This window comes from Heterocephalus glaber, unplaced genomic scaffold (assembly GCF_053883595.1).
Source record: "Heterocephalus glaber isolate CG9 unplaced genomic scaffold, H.glaber_assembly_v1.0 deba00001479, whole genome shotgun sequence".
In the NCBI taxonomy this organism is placed as follows: domain Eukaryota; kingdom Metazoa; phylum Chordata; class Mammalia; order Rodentia; family Bathyergidae; genus Heterocephalus; species Heterocephalus glaber.
In genome coordinates, this window is record NW_028258316.1 from 10423330 (window position 1) to 10438308 (window position 14979).

At 38.8% G+C, this 14979-nt stretch overlaps 1 protein-coding gene and 1 pseudogene across 17 annotated transcripts in view; one reads left to right on the forward strand and one right to left on the reverse strand.

Annotated features, from left to right (window-relative positions):
• Window positions 1–14979, forward strand: part of Nr6a1 (nuclear receptor subfamily 6 group A member 1) — a 226261-nt gene that overhangs the window by 151415 nt on the left and 59867 nt on the right. Inside the window, exon 1 of one of the 17 annotated variants that reach the window (XM_087182778.1) lies at window positions 6240–14315. The exons of the other annotated variants lie outside the window; for them this stretch is intronic. Within the exon in view, the coding sequence (XP_087038904.1) occupies window positions 14300–14315 (16 nt within the window). The 5' untranslated portion in view covers window positions 6240–14299. Of the gene's footprint in view, window positions 1–6239; window positions 14316–14979 lie in introns of those variants that run through there. 17 annotated transcript variants of the gene reach the window in all.
• Window positions 2187–2252, reverse strand: LOC147826085 (U4 spliceosomal RNA; annotated as a pseudogene).

The window sequence follows — 14979 nt, forward strand, 5'->3', positions numbered from 1 at the left end:
CCTGAATGGTTGACAGCATAACTCAAATATAGGATGACTCTTACAAGGTGACCAGGCAGTGTAAAACACTGTGATTTCTGATCTCATGTTTCTGTTCCTCTATCAGTGACTAGTTAGGTTTCTTCTGGTTTTATGAAATTGTAACAATTCTGCCAGTGGTCATGTTTATACATTTATCTTTGTAATCATATGTGAGTAGTTCTGTAAGATAGAGAGTACAAGTGGGATTCTTGGGTTAAAGGGTATGTGCAGTTTAAATTTTGATAGAAACTATAAGCAGTTTTTCCAGCTGTACATCAATCACCAGCATTACCTGAGCATATCCATTTCCTTAAACCTTCTTCAACACTGAAATATCCTGAATATTTTTTATTTTTTGCCAGCTGATAAATTATTTATAATGTTTTTTATCTTGTTTTTATTAGTAACCTTTTCATTATATCCATATTATTCATATTAGAAGATCTTTGCCTGGTCATATTCTTTGTCCATTGGTGATTTTGCTTATCTTTTTCTTACTGATTTGTAGGAATTCTTTGTTTTACAAATATTAATATATGCGTGTGTAAGTGTGATATATATTTGAAGGTGTTTGCTCTTTAGAAATCAGACATTTAGCATGGTGTGAAGGTACACTCCTATAATCCCAGCTGCTTGGAAGGCTAAGGCAGGGAGATTGCAAGTTTAGGACCAGCTTGGGCAACTTAGCGAGACCCTGTCTCAAAGTAAAAAAAATTAAAAGAGTTGGGGATGTAGCTCTGCTCCATGGGTACAAATCCCCCACCCTCAGTAAAGCCCCTGTTTTCCCAAAAGAAAGAAAGATGAAAATCTGGTCATTTTTGGTTAATGATATATAGGTTTCATGTTATACTTACAAAGATTTTCCCCTACTCCCCCTTGGTAAAATACATATATTCTCCTATTTTTTCTTCTAATACTTTTCTAGCTCAATTTTTATGTGGATGTATGTGATTACTTTATATCTCAGGAAATTCTGATTATATGAGTTATCAACATATTTTGGCAAAAGAAAAGAGAATGCTTAATTCAGAAAGATACTAAAAATCAAAACAATATGCCCTGTTGGTTGTTACTATTTTTGGGTTATAGACTTGAAATCAGGATGCCTTCCTTGTCTCCCTCTCCACTCTATTTATATTTGCCCTTTTCTTAACTCTTTTGTAAAAGTCCCTATTATTTTTATTAACAATAATAGCCGTATAGCACTTGTATTTATAAAATGTTTCCACAACATTCTAGTTTGTTGCTCAGAACATTCTTAAAGCTTGACAGTAGGTTTAATTAAAGACTGTAAAGTATTAAAGGACAGAAGTTTTCTGGCTTCAAAAATTCTAGTGGCTGCTCTTTAAAGAACATATGAATGTTGACCTACAATAAGTCTTCTGTTCATCTTTTTTAAAAGGCTTATAGTTCAGCACCTGCTTACAGAATTTTCCATCCCCTGGGAGGGGAAAAAAAACCCCAAAATCTTATTATGCTTCCTAAGGGTTTGTTTGGTGCTTTGGGGGAGAAGTTAGGAATGTGACATAATTAGAATTATGAAATAGTTAAAATATTGTATTGCTGCTGGTTTGATTTCCAGTGTCTGGCCACTGTACAATATAGAATTTACTAAATATACATTCAGGACCTCCCACCCCCACCCCATACTAGGATTGAACCCAGGGCTATTGGGCTGAGCTACATCTTCGGTCCTTTATTTTGAGACAAGATCTAAGTCACCAAGTTTTCCAGGCTGGGCTAAACTTAAGATCCTTCTGCCCCAGCCTCTCAAAGTGGTATGAGTATAGGCATGTGCCACCATCCCCAGCTGCATTCAGGAGTTTTATTTTTATTTATTTTTACTTTTTATTTTTGGTATCAGGGATTGAACTCGGGTCCTTGTGCATGCGAGGCAGACAGCAGAACCACTGAGCTAAATCCCCAGCCCATCAGGAGTTTTAATGCTGCTCTGTAGCCCTTTAAAACCAGGATTTCATTTCCAGTTCTATATTTGACTCCTTACTCCAGAACTCCATCTATAGGTACCTGCCCCAGTTGCCTACTGGTAAACTTGTCTATCAAATCATATCATTTTGCTAAGTGTTTATTTTCGTTTTGCATGTGTGTGGTACTGGATTTTCATGTGCTTCACCACTGAGCTACATTCCCCAGCCCATTCCAAAATCAATTAGCAATAATCACACCTCGGATAAACCTCATTGGCTACGATACTGCCACTGCGCAAAGCTTAGCCCATTCCAAAATCATTCGGAATTCTTGTCCTGAACCACTAAGTGTAAATAACACAAATCCATTTTCTTTTTGTTTTATTTTTAATGGTTCTTGTTGTTGTTTGGTACCAGGGATGGAACTCAGGACCTTGTGCTTGCAGGGCAGGCACAGTGCCACTGAGCTAAATCCCCAGCCCTTCTTTGAATAAAAGCATTATAATGATGGAATTTATAATATATTACCCTGGAAATCTAGCAGTTTCTTTTTATGCTCCATTCACCTAAGAAGTCTCAGTGTTACGTGATAAAGGATCCAGACTTTTCAATTTTTTATTAACTTGATCTGTTTGGATTCAGTGGAATCCAAGTACTGTATTTTACTTGTTTCACCAGAACTGAGCCAACAACTTTAAAAGGGCAATACCAGTCTTGGAATTCACCATTTCTACGTTGGAATCAAAAGGGCAAGTAAGATTATAAAGAACTGTTTTTCAGGATTAAGCTCACAGGATTGCCTTAATGCATCTGAGTGTTTCTTGGATGGTGAATGGGGAGAGTTGTAGAGGCCTTAAAATCATTGGAGAGAGGGAAATTTTTAATGTGGTGGCTAGTTGATTGAGGAGGGGTTGTGATTTTATTTCTACAGTCATTTTTGTGCTAAGCTGATTTGCAAAGGGGATTTCTGCTTATAGTGGTGGCTTTTATCTATGTCAAGATGAGCCTGAGGCAGAGATTATTTTTAGGATCCATTCTCTCAACCTGTTGGGCTTGCCTTGCTGGCGCCTCTGGCTTTATCTGTCTTTCATCCCACAAACTGACCATCACTCATCTTAGATTCTGTCATGTGGATTGAATATATGAAGTAGCTTATCTGATAAACCAATCAGTGCTCTTAGGAGAATACCTGAGGGACAGGTGTTGGGAAATATATGCCTATTAATCAGGGTCTTCGGGAAATAACTCCTGTAAGCTAGAATGTTTTCCATTTTAGTTCTATTCATGGGAACATGAATGAATTTTTGGCACTAAATAAGCCCCAGAGATTTTTCCCTTTCCTCCTCTTGGGTGGTTCTTTCCCTAGGATTTGGTAGTTTTCTCTTACAGATGAACTGATCAGTCCTCAGCTGAAGACTTGAAGGACCCAGTACAGATCCTAGTTGTGTTCTCTCCCTGTAGCCTGCTGCCCTTTGAAGTCCCAACTGCGCTAACCTCCTGGACTCCCACCTCCAAATCCTTAACTCCACAAGGTTGCTGGACCCTACCTGGGCTCTTCCTTCCTGTGCTCTTTTTTTTTTTTAATTAATTTTATTGGTATATTTTAGGTATACAATATAATGACATTCATCATTGGAAATTTGCACCTTTACATAATGCGTCTTGGTTCTTATTCGTCCTGTGCTCTTCCTTCCTGTCCTCTAGCCTGGAAACCCTCTAGGCAGTTAGAGGCGGCATTCGCAGGACTCACTGTCCTTTGCCTCCTGAAGTCCAATACCTGGAAATCATTTTTAAAATATATTTTGTCTAGTTCCTAGTCAGGCCAAATCTAGTCCTCCATAATTACATCTTCTAATTTTTTTTTAAAATCTTGAGACAGGATCTCACTAAGTTCCCCTGGCTGGGCTTGAACATGTTATCTCCCCCACCTCTGCCTACCAGAATGCAGTGATTACAGGCATGCACCACCATGCCTGGACTCCTAATTCCATTTTGGGCAGAGGTACTGAAGTCCGTTTGCATACTTTTATGTACTTAAAAATAAACTTACGTTTGTATAAAAGAGATTGAACTGATCTTTATTTTTTAGATTAACAATATATTATGGGCTTCTTTATATATCAGTACATTAAAGACTTACCTCATTCTTTGTAACAATTACATATTATAAAGATTTATTAGCCAGCCCCCTATTGATTGCAGAATTTACTTTGAGTGTTAAAAATTTAATTATCTTCTATAGATAGTATTGCAGTGAGTATCTTTTCACTCTACACAAGTATTTGTGTAAAATACATGCCTAGTGAGGTTGCTTGAGTAATTGGTACAGTATGTGCATATGAGAGGATGTGAGCTGAGCTCAGAAAATGAAAGTACCTTGTGTAAATTTACAAAACTAGTGCACACTGTAACTGGTATTTGATTCCAAACTTGTCTGAATCCAAAACATGTATTCCAGGCTACCTCTTATTGTAGCTGCCTGTTTTTTGTAGAATTACAGATTTCTTAGTTGCTTAGGCCATTTCTTTTATTCTTTTTTTAATCTATCAAACAGAAATCAAATACCTCTTTGTCCTTGGTTCTGTGGTGGGTGCCAGGAATACAGAGATGAACCAGATCTAGTCCCTTTTTCTGGGAACACTTACACAGCCCAGTGGATGGATAGGCACACCAAGGGATGAAACTGAAAACTCATAGGATCATAACCTTTAGGGCAATGAAGAACTGAGAAAGATTTCTTGGAGATGTGAGGACTGAATTAGGTGAGAATTAAATAATTCATTGGAGCTGGGGATTTAGCTCAGTGGTTCCACTGCCTGCCTTGCAAGTGCAAGGTCCCGAGTTTGATGCCCAGTACCCCCCCCCCCAAAATTCATGGAAACTGGTTAAGCAAAAGGAATAGTACATGCCAGAGAGACAGTTTGGAAACTGCAAATAGCAGTATTTGTTGAGAGCACTGGGAATATGAAAAATAAGAAGTTGGCAAGGGATGCAATCAGACCTTTGGGAGCTTGGCAAGTGGTTTATTCTGCAGGCAGGAAGATTTTAAGTAGGAGGGGCATTGTCTTATTTGAACTGTTTCAGAAAGTAGCCAGTGGGAGTGTGCTGTGGAAGAAAGAGAAGTGGAAAAAAGTAGTAACTAAGGAGACCTACCTGTAAGAAAGCTTTTGAAATAAGCCAGACAGGAGATGGTAGTGGCCAAGGCTATGAGAGGAAATAGATGGATTTGAGAGGATTGGTTTTACTTTTTTTAAAACAGACACAAAAATGTAGAAAGCAGTATAGTGAACCCATGTAATAGCTTTAGTAACCATCATCCTGTTGATCATCCTGTCCAGCCCGTACCTCTACCCACTTCCTCCCCTTGTGTGTTATTTTGAAGCAAATCTGAGATACTCGATTTCATCCATTAGCTTTCTAGTCTGCATCTATAGAATAAAAGGAGTTTTGTTTTTTTTTTTAAGTCTGGATTTCTACTCCCATCTTTATTCTCCTTCTAATGTTAAGAGATTTACTGGTTTGTCTTACGAATTTGCCACAGCAGATTTTGCTGATTGCATCCTTGTAGATAAATGTTTTTCTTATTTTCATAATCCTTTTATTCTCTGGCTGGTGATTTAGCTTAGTAGCACCACTCCTGCCTTGCAAGCACAAGGTCCTGAGTTCGAGCCCAGTACCTGGAAAAAAAGTCAAAACAAAAAACAAGAAGACATAGTCCTTTTATTCTAGTAGATGGATTTAGGGGCTTGATTAACTTTAGATTCAACTTTTTTGCAAGACTACTTCATGAGGGTATTGAGTTCCTTCATAAAATAATATACACCGGTAGAGCACTTGCCTAGTGTGCACGAGGCCCAGCACCTCATTATATACCTTTTTCTCTTTTTTTGTAACATTAGCAACTAGTGATCATTAATATCTAGGACCATTATTTCATAATAATATTCTGTCTCTATCTTTTGCAATGGGAAAGGGACCAAGAGATGAAGGGAGGGGAAGAGAGGGCAGGGGAGGGAAGTATAAAAAGATTTAAGATGTGTTATGTTACATGTATCAACTCTTCCTGATAAATTTAATCATTATGTACTATAAACATGTACTTATAAATGTAAAAAAATTTTAAAAATATTCTGACTCCAGTAGTTTGTTTTCATTTATCAGCTGTAATATTTCTATTCTAGCTATAGAGAAAGTGTTCCATAATTGTTTATTACCTGGTGGTATAATTCATCTAGAAAAGGCAAAAAGTAAGTACTTCTTTCCCTTAATAATTTAAAAAATAATATGTTGGTTACCTAGCATCCTTCAGTGATGATAAATTAATTTTGTTAGTATCCTTATTATTCATGGATTTATTTATTTCTTGCATTGCTGGGGATTGAACTTTAGTGCTCTGCCACTGAGCTGCACACCTAGCCCTAACTCATGGATTCAAACATTAGTATTTCACTTGATGGTTGGTTATTTATTTATTTGCACAATACTGGGAATTGAACCTTTCATAGTGAACTACATCTTCATCCTTTTATTTTTTTTTTTGAGACCGGATTTTGCTAAATCAGTAAGTTGCCCAGACTATGCTTGAACTTTTTTTCTATCCTACTGCCTCAGCCTCTCACCTCAGTCTCTCAGAGAGCTGGAATTACAGGTGTACACCACCACACCTGGCTGTAATTATATACTTTTATTTATTTATTTATTGGTACTGGGGATCGAACTTGGGTCCTTGCGCTTGGGAGGCAAGCAGCAGAACCATTGAGCTAAATCCCTGGCCTGTAATTATATACTTTTAAAGAATGTTCAGATGGCCCAACCTTGGTTAATGATACCTCTTCAGACTGGCAGATTCAGTAGCTTTTGGGTGGGTAGAAAAGTCGGGATTTATGACAGGTTGAATGTGGGTGAGATCCAAGGGGGAAAACTAAACAAAAGATTTCTAGGTTTTTGGCTTAAGTAGCTGGTTGATTTCATTAACTGAGCAGAGTGCCCAGAAAAAGAAACAGGTTTTGAAGAGAGACATATCTGGACATGCCTGAGGTGCTCAGATAATTGCATCTAGGTGGAGATGCCCAAGAGGCAAGTAGATATCGTCAGGATATGAGGTTCATAGGAGCAGTCTGTGACTCCAAGAACCAGGACAGAGCTCAGTTGCTTTGTTGTAGTTGACTCTACCTGGGATTATGTGTGTTATAAAGCTTGTTTGATAAAAGTCTATCTTTTAGCCAACTGGAGCCAGGTTCTATCCCAGAGAAGACTGCTAAGCCCCTGCCACCTTCTCTCTTCCTGTACCTCTCCTTAGAGTCAGGTTCAATCTCTAGTGAAGAAGGATTGAGTGAGTCACAGGAAGGATTACCACTTGAACAGTTTGCAACCAGACCTGTTGTTTCTCAGGAATTAGGAAAGAGCTCTGTGTATGGGCAGAATATACGGAAGTTGGAATTGGGGCTGGGAGAACTGGTTTTAGCTTATAGGAATAGCCTAAAGGCAAATTTTTTTGGTGAATATTTGTATTCCTAAAGGGTCCACCCCCCCACCCCCCATTCCTATGTTCCTGCTCTCTAAAGCAACTCCTCTCCTTTCTTCCCTCCTTCAGTATATTATATTGATTGAAAGTCTGCTTTTTTGTCAAGCACTAGGGTTGTAATGATCAGCAAAACTAAGGACACAGCCTTGGCCTCACAAAGCTTGGAATCTAGTGGGAGATACACATGCTGTGTATGTTAATCAAAAGATCACTAGCAACAAATGATTCTACACTAATACAGGAATCCAGCAAACAGGACATGTTGGTCAGGAAATCTTTTAGTACTAGTGCTGGGCTTTCACTGTTGGAAGATTTAGCGCCAGGTATACTCAGAAATTAGAATGTAGCCAATTGTGATAGTACATTCCTGAAATCTCATCTCCCTGGGAAGCTGAGGCAGGAGGGTCACAAATTTGATCTGAGAGCAGCTTAGTACTTGGCAAGATCCTATCTCAAATTTTTTTTTTTGGTACCAGGGATGGAACTCGGGACCTTCTGCTTGCTAGGCAGGTGGCAGAACCACTGAGCTAAATCCCCAGCCTCAGATATTTTCACAAAGCTCTGGAGATGTGCAAAGACCCTAGGCTCAATCTCTGGTACTGCAAAGGGAAAAGTAGAAATATATATATATAACACAGGCTGAGACACAGGAGACCCTGAAGTGGAGTTTGTATAATGGAAAAAAAAACCTCCTGTGAGGCAAAAAGGTAAAATGAAAGTATTATATGAATGTACCAGGAGGAAGTTTAACAAGGGGTTGGGAATATGCCTCAATGGTAGAGTCCTATACAGCATGATTGTAAGGCTCTGGGTTTAATCCCTAGTACTTTAAAAAGGGGGGGGGGCAGGGATTTAGCTCAGTGGTTCCACTGCCTGCTTCGCAAGTGCAAGGTCCTGAGTTCGATCCCCAGTACCAAAAGAAAAAAAGAAAAAAAGTTTAACCAACAGTTTACTAAAGGCCCTGCTTACTTGGGAGGCTAAGGCAGGAGGATCATTTGAGGCTGCTATATAGTCAGATTGTCTCAAAAAAGAGGAAAAAGTTTAATGAAAGAATTGTGACCTACCCACACAACACACATCAGGAGCCTTTTGCTTGCTTTAGCCTTTTTTGAATGCTAACTATGCCAAATCCGACTGGATGCTGGGTTTACTAAAGTTTGACTCTTTAGAATGTATTAAGTAAATAAGATTAGAGAACTTTAAATAAAAATGCTATGTGATGTGTATTATGATGTTTTAGAGATCCTGGCAGCATTGGAGGACGGGGTGATTTGTCTAAAAATATTTCACAGGGGAGGTGATTAATTAAATTGAGTCCAGAAAGATGACTCAGTGGGAGTAGAAGCTATAAGGAAGTAGTGAGAAGAGTTACTGTAGGCAGATGGGATAGCTTGGCATATTTAGTCTGTAGTGGGTTTGGGTGGCAGAATGATGGGTGCTTATGAGGATCAGTGGGGAATGAAGCTAGAAGGATCAACAGGAGCTGAGTTGTTAAGGTCCTCTGAAGAACGGACATTTCTGCCATAACTGGACTCAGGGCACAGTTACTGGGGATTGAGGTAGGGGGTGGGAGTGATATCTTCTATGCTTTTTCCCAATGCTCTCATGCACAGCTGAGTTCCTTGTGGACAGAAACGCTTTCCTGTAAAACCTATCCCTAGGTCACGCAGGTGGACAGATAGACTACTCAGCTTCAAGTGGTCTTCCTTTTGCAGGAGTACCAAAAGAGAAAGACTACCCATTTTCCTGTCCCCATATTCGGGACTTGCATTTTACTGCTTTGATCTTTTGTACTTCAGTTGCACTTGCTGCTTAACAGCAGTTTGAAGTGTTGTTATAGCCGCAGCCACAATATTTATTTGGATTAATCTCTGTGCCAGTCTGCATCTTAATTGTGAAGAAGGTAAACAGGCAGGGTACCATATGGGACGAATGAGTCTCAACTTGTTCAGACCTCTCAGGAGACAGTGGTTAGATGCATTTGTATTTGTATGCTGTATATCTGGTTCCTTTCTTTTCTTTTCATTCAAGAGACTCATTTATTCATACTATAATCTGTTCTTGATTGTGATGCTTTAAAATTTTAAGGACAAAATCTCAACTAGAGAATTGTGAGTTGTTTTTGTTTTTTGTTTTTAACTTGAAGGAAGGCTTATCTTTTCCAAATTTCTCATTTGGATATAGAAAACTTGCATAATTAAATGCTGTGCCCATATTTAAATTTCCTTGATAACCTCAAGTGGTTTTTTTGTTTGTTTTGTTTTTGTTTTTGGTACTGGGGATCAACTCAGGACATTGCACTTGCAAGGCAGGCATGATGCCATGAGCTAAATCTGTGGCCCAGTCTCAAGTGTTTTTTATAGTTGATTTGTTCAAATCAGGACATAAATAAACAAGGTGCATACATCGCATGTGGTTCTTATGTCTGTTCTTAAAGCATATAGTCTTTTCCACAGCCTATCATATTACTTTTCTGCATATAGAATTAAATCTTGACTGATGACACTGACATTACAGTCTTTTCAGATCTTCCCCATTCTAATGAATTGTTGCTTCATCTGTGTTTCCTTACTGCTTCCCTTCCCTGATTCTGAGCACTCATAACCATTATACTGTTGCTTATGTTTTTGGTGTATTTGCATCACAAATGGGTTAATATAGAGTGGTGGGAAATGGACCTGAAGAAGTCAGCAGATAATGAACATCTCTAGATTAAGGATCACATGATACTTTATGTCATCATAGGGAGCATAATGTCCCCTAGGAGATACTCAATGATTGTTCATAGAATTTGAAGAAAACTCCCAGTTTCTGGAACATTTTATTTTGGTTTTCAATCCTAAGGCTTTTTATTTTGTTTTGTTTGTTTTTGCTTTTGGGTTTTGGAGACAGGGTCTTGCTATGTAGTTCAGGCTGTTCTTGAACTCAAACTCGCAGCAATCCTCCTGCCTCAGCCTCTTGAGTGCTGGGATTACAGGACTGCTCCACCAGGCCAGGCTCATCAATGCTGAGGTTTTTTTAAACTATGAATTCTTTCCAACTCCATGAGTAGAAGGCTTATTATCTTTGGAAATCATACCAAAGTGGTTCTTTGTTGTTCTGTTCTTTTTCTGTGTTCAGGAGGTTTGCTTTTTAGTCCCAGATAATGTGGACTTCATTTGACTGTGATTTCATTATTCTTGTTTCATTGAATTAAACTTTTTCTTGCCCTAGGGAATGTCTGTATAAGTGATCTGACAGATGAGAACCGGAGACCTTGAGCTCTTATGTTTTGTTTTTGTTTTAACCTTTGCAAATTTAAAAAGAAAATTAGAACATTTTTTGGATATTTCTGATTTTATGAAATGGATAGAGGTACCACCATGAATGTGGTCACATGGATTTCACTGTACATCAGACTTTCATCAAAAGCTTCTTAAGAACAAATAATGCTGAAATGATTTCTGTGGTCTTGAGGCCATTCAGTTTTGCTGTCTTGTGTTTTACACGGAAGGGCTAACTTACATCTTGATAATACCCTCTTCAGCTTCAGAATTTTCAGTCCTCTTGAAAGCTGCCATTTGAGTAAACAAACAAATGGGAGATGCCATTAAATAGAGCATCTAAAAAGAGGCTTTTCCTTTTTCTGTCCTTCAAGGTATGTGGTAAAATGGAAGAAACAAAGGGCTACGATATTTGCTTTTCTTCTCAGTTGGTTTAATGACCTTTGACTCTTTCTCTAGGCCTCAGTTTTTGTGTCTTTAAAATGAAAATGGAATCATTGGCTTGCTGTTTATCTAAGGCTCCATCACTCATAATTTGGACTCTTAGATACACAGGTGCAATGCTGATATAGAATTTTGTTCATCCACTCTTTGTGTGTGTGTGTGTGTGTTTTGGTATGGGGGATCGAACTTGGGACTTTGCACTTGCAAGGCAGGTGGCAGAACCACTGAGCTAAATCCCCAGCCTGTTCATCTATTCTTTTTCTCTACAAAGCTGATTTTAGCAAATAGAAAATACTGCTAATTTATTTTCTTTTCTCTCTTCCCATTCATATGTTCCAGCATTCCTTTTATCTTAAATGATTTTTTTTTCATTCTGCAGTCAATTTTAGCAACTTTTCTGGGAGCCTTAGCCAAGTCATATGAGCAACAAGGAGGATATTCATCTTCTCATCCCCCTTGTTCACAGTAGGTCCTATAAAGGATCTTCCCAAAGAAACCATTGGAGTTGGGCGTGGTATTGCACATCTGTAATCCCAGCACCCAGGAGGCTGAGGCAGGAAGGTCACTGCCAGTTTGAGGCCAGCCTGGGCTACATAGTAGTTCAAGGCCAGCCTGAACTATGTAGTTAAAACCCTGTCTCAAAAAACAAAACAAGCAGAGCCAGGATTTAGCTCAGTTGTTCTGCTGCCTGCCTCGAAAGCGCAAGGTCCCAAGTTTGATCCCTGGTATCACAAACAAAACAAGCAAACGAACAAAATCCCCCCAAAACCTGAGAATGGTGAAGAAATATGGCTCTATATCAAAAACTGAAGTTCACCTGTCTTTATAAATTATGTTAAAATTTTATTTTTAGGCTTCAGAAATTTATCAGGAAGACCTACCCTTAAACAGGGCCTTAGCCAGGTGTGATGGCACACATCTGTAATCCCAGCACTCTGGGAGGTTGAGGCAGGAAGATAGCAAATTCTAGCTTATCTTGGGCAATTTAGTCACTGAGACCCTGCTCAAAATAAAAAATAAGAAAAGGGCTGGGAATGTACCTCAGAATGAAGGTCATCGTCAGGATCTCTGCTTCAGTCTTAATGCAAGGGGCCAGGCCAACAGCTTGCTATTTCACCTTTTCCTCCTACGGTTGGTACACTCGTGCACAGAGGCTCACTACAACTCTGTGTGTGCAGGTACCAAGTTCTGATAGTCTGTGTCTGTTAGGGAGACAGAGAACTGCTCTTTCAAAATAAGTGTTTCAGGCCACTGTGTTCCTCTTGCACAGTGGCTGCCCTCATGGTGTAGGGTGTATTTCTTTTCCTAGTTTTACTTGGCCCAAACTCGCTCTGCAGAGCCCGTTTCTTTTCCTACCTTTAATAAAACTTTGCTACCATTAAAAGAAAAAAAGTGTTTCCAACTAAATGGCATTTTGTTGATGGGCCTTCCCCTTCCATTTATAGTCACTTTGCTAAAATTATTCAAGAGCTTCATGAAGTTCTACAGGGACTGAGAAGAAAATCTTAATCTCTTGTTGAGATGGGGTGGAAAAACTAGTCAATTTTAGGGGGTTGGGGCAAGGTATGTGGTAGCAGTGACAGAACATTTATTTTTAAACAAATTATAGCCTTTTTTCCTTTCCTAAACCGGTGATCACTTTCTCTCCAGCCTCTTTTTGGTAAGATGATCCTAATGTTCACTGTTGGTTAGGAAACCCCTCTAGTAATGTTGATAGCATTGTTTCTCATTCATATATATGACTGTTGGGGCCGGGGATTTAGCTCAGTGGTTTGGCCACCTGCTGTGCAAGCGCAAGGACCCGTGTTCAATCCCCGGTACCAAAAAAAACCAACCCTCAATCATGTATATGATTGTCAAGTAACTACCTTGAGAAGGGTCTCCCTTTTTCTGGAGCAGTGCTGTAAATTGTACTTGGCCTTTAAAAATTCCTAAAGCTAAGAGAAGAGGGGAGATTTCATAGAATGAAACAGCTTGCACAGTTAAAAAAGCATTTATCTTTAGGAATCAGTGTCTCTGGGCCATTCCACCTTCTCAGCAGAACTCCCCCTGCCTTTTTTTTGTCTTTGGAGATTAATCGTAGAACCTCCTGCATGGGAACTTGCCCTTTTTTGTGTGTTCTGATATCTGAATGGATAGCTGGATGTTTGACATCATGTGTCATTAGCATATGGCTCAAATTTGCCTGTCTCTGCAGCTCTGTGGTAAGGTGTGAGTATGTGTATAGTCCGTCTTACACACTGCACTTGTGCTGCTGGCGTGGTCCATGAATCAGAGAAGAGGCTGTAGCATGATGATTGCTTAAGACCTTAGGATCTTCAGAGGAATGAAGCAAGAAGCTTACTTTAAAGATGTAACCTCTTGGCTGGGGGTGGGGGATGAAATTTCTAACCTTTGCTTTCTAAAAGAATTTTACAGACCCAGTTTCCTTTCTGCACATTGTTTGAAACTAGTGTGGACAACCAGAGCATGGAAACCAAGGGCTAAAGTTAAAGGAATCCCTGCAAACAACTTATAGCACTATATTTTAATTTTCTCAGAATTTTCCTTGTCATTGTTTATTATAATGACAAAAAGCAGGAATCCTGCTCCTATCCCTCAGAAACAAAACAGATGCTTAAAAAGTGTAGTTTTTGTCTTTGGATCAAAGGTTTTTAGTTCTAAATTTTCTAATGCAGAATATAGGATATAGAATGGAGTAGTTTTTGAAAAAAAGGAAAAACTTCCACGTACTAAAGCTCTTTTAAATTTTGTTCTTCTAAAATGCTGCCTTTTAATTTTGGAATCTCAGTTTAAGAATAGTGAATAAATGTTCCAATATTGGTTTTCAGAGAAATGTGCTAGGCAGTATTGTTAACTAGAGAAAATAAGTCTATCAGTTCCACTTAGATAACCTTTGGTAATAAACGAACTACATACATACTGTGACCTTAGAGGCTGAACTTTGTAATCACATGACCAGCTTGTAAACTGACCTGTGAGGATGACTGTTGTAGTCCGTCTTAGAGAAAGAAATTGACCAAGTGTCGGAAGGGTGGTCATCAAGCTGGACTTGTCTTGTAATCTCTGTTTCTTCATGGCTGCAATAGAACTTCTCAGCAGACTCCGAGAAGCATGAAATGGAGACATGGGAAGGTAAGGGGGCTGATTGTTAAAGTCTGGGACCCAAATCTAAGGTTTAGAAATTTTCTTTGAAGGTTTAGATCAAATAGTAGCCTTGAGGGAGAAGGGAAGCAAGTCCACAGACAATTGTTTCTGGTATCTTGGCAGAATTCGGCCAACAAGTTTTCATGTGCACAGCAGCAGGCTGTGAATGTTTTGGATACAGGAGAGAAGCAAGGAGAGCTGCAGTGAAGTAATGGTGGTGGTTGGTGTTTTAACAGAAAGAGCTGGAGAAAAGGGGAACAGCAGATTTAAATTTTATGACAATTAAAAAATACTTTAAACTTCACATTCCAGTGCAGAGCAAAATTTACATTTAAAAATTGTTCTACCTCTTGGCAGAATTTGTTTATATTTTAAGTTGTTTAATCTAGTTCATCATCTGCCAAAGCCTTATTTAGTACTGTAAATTATGGATAGAATTGGGGTCAAGAGGCCACTGATAAGGCAGCCTCATCCTCTTTGGAGGAACTTAGATGTGTTAGGGTTTGGTTTATAAGACTAAGCCATTGCTAATTTCTTTTTAAAAGAAATTATTTTTTTAAATCGCAAATTTTCTTTGTATATATAGTTTATAATGACTAGTAAATATAGAAACAGCTTAAAGATGAGTCTTAACATTAAAGATTAGCTGCAT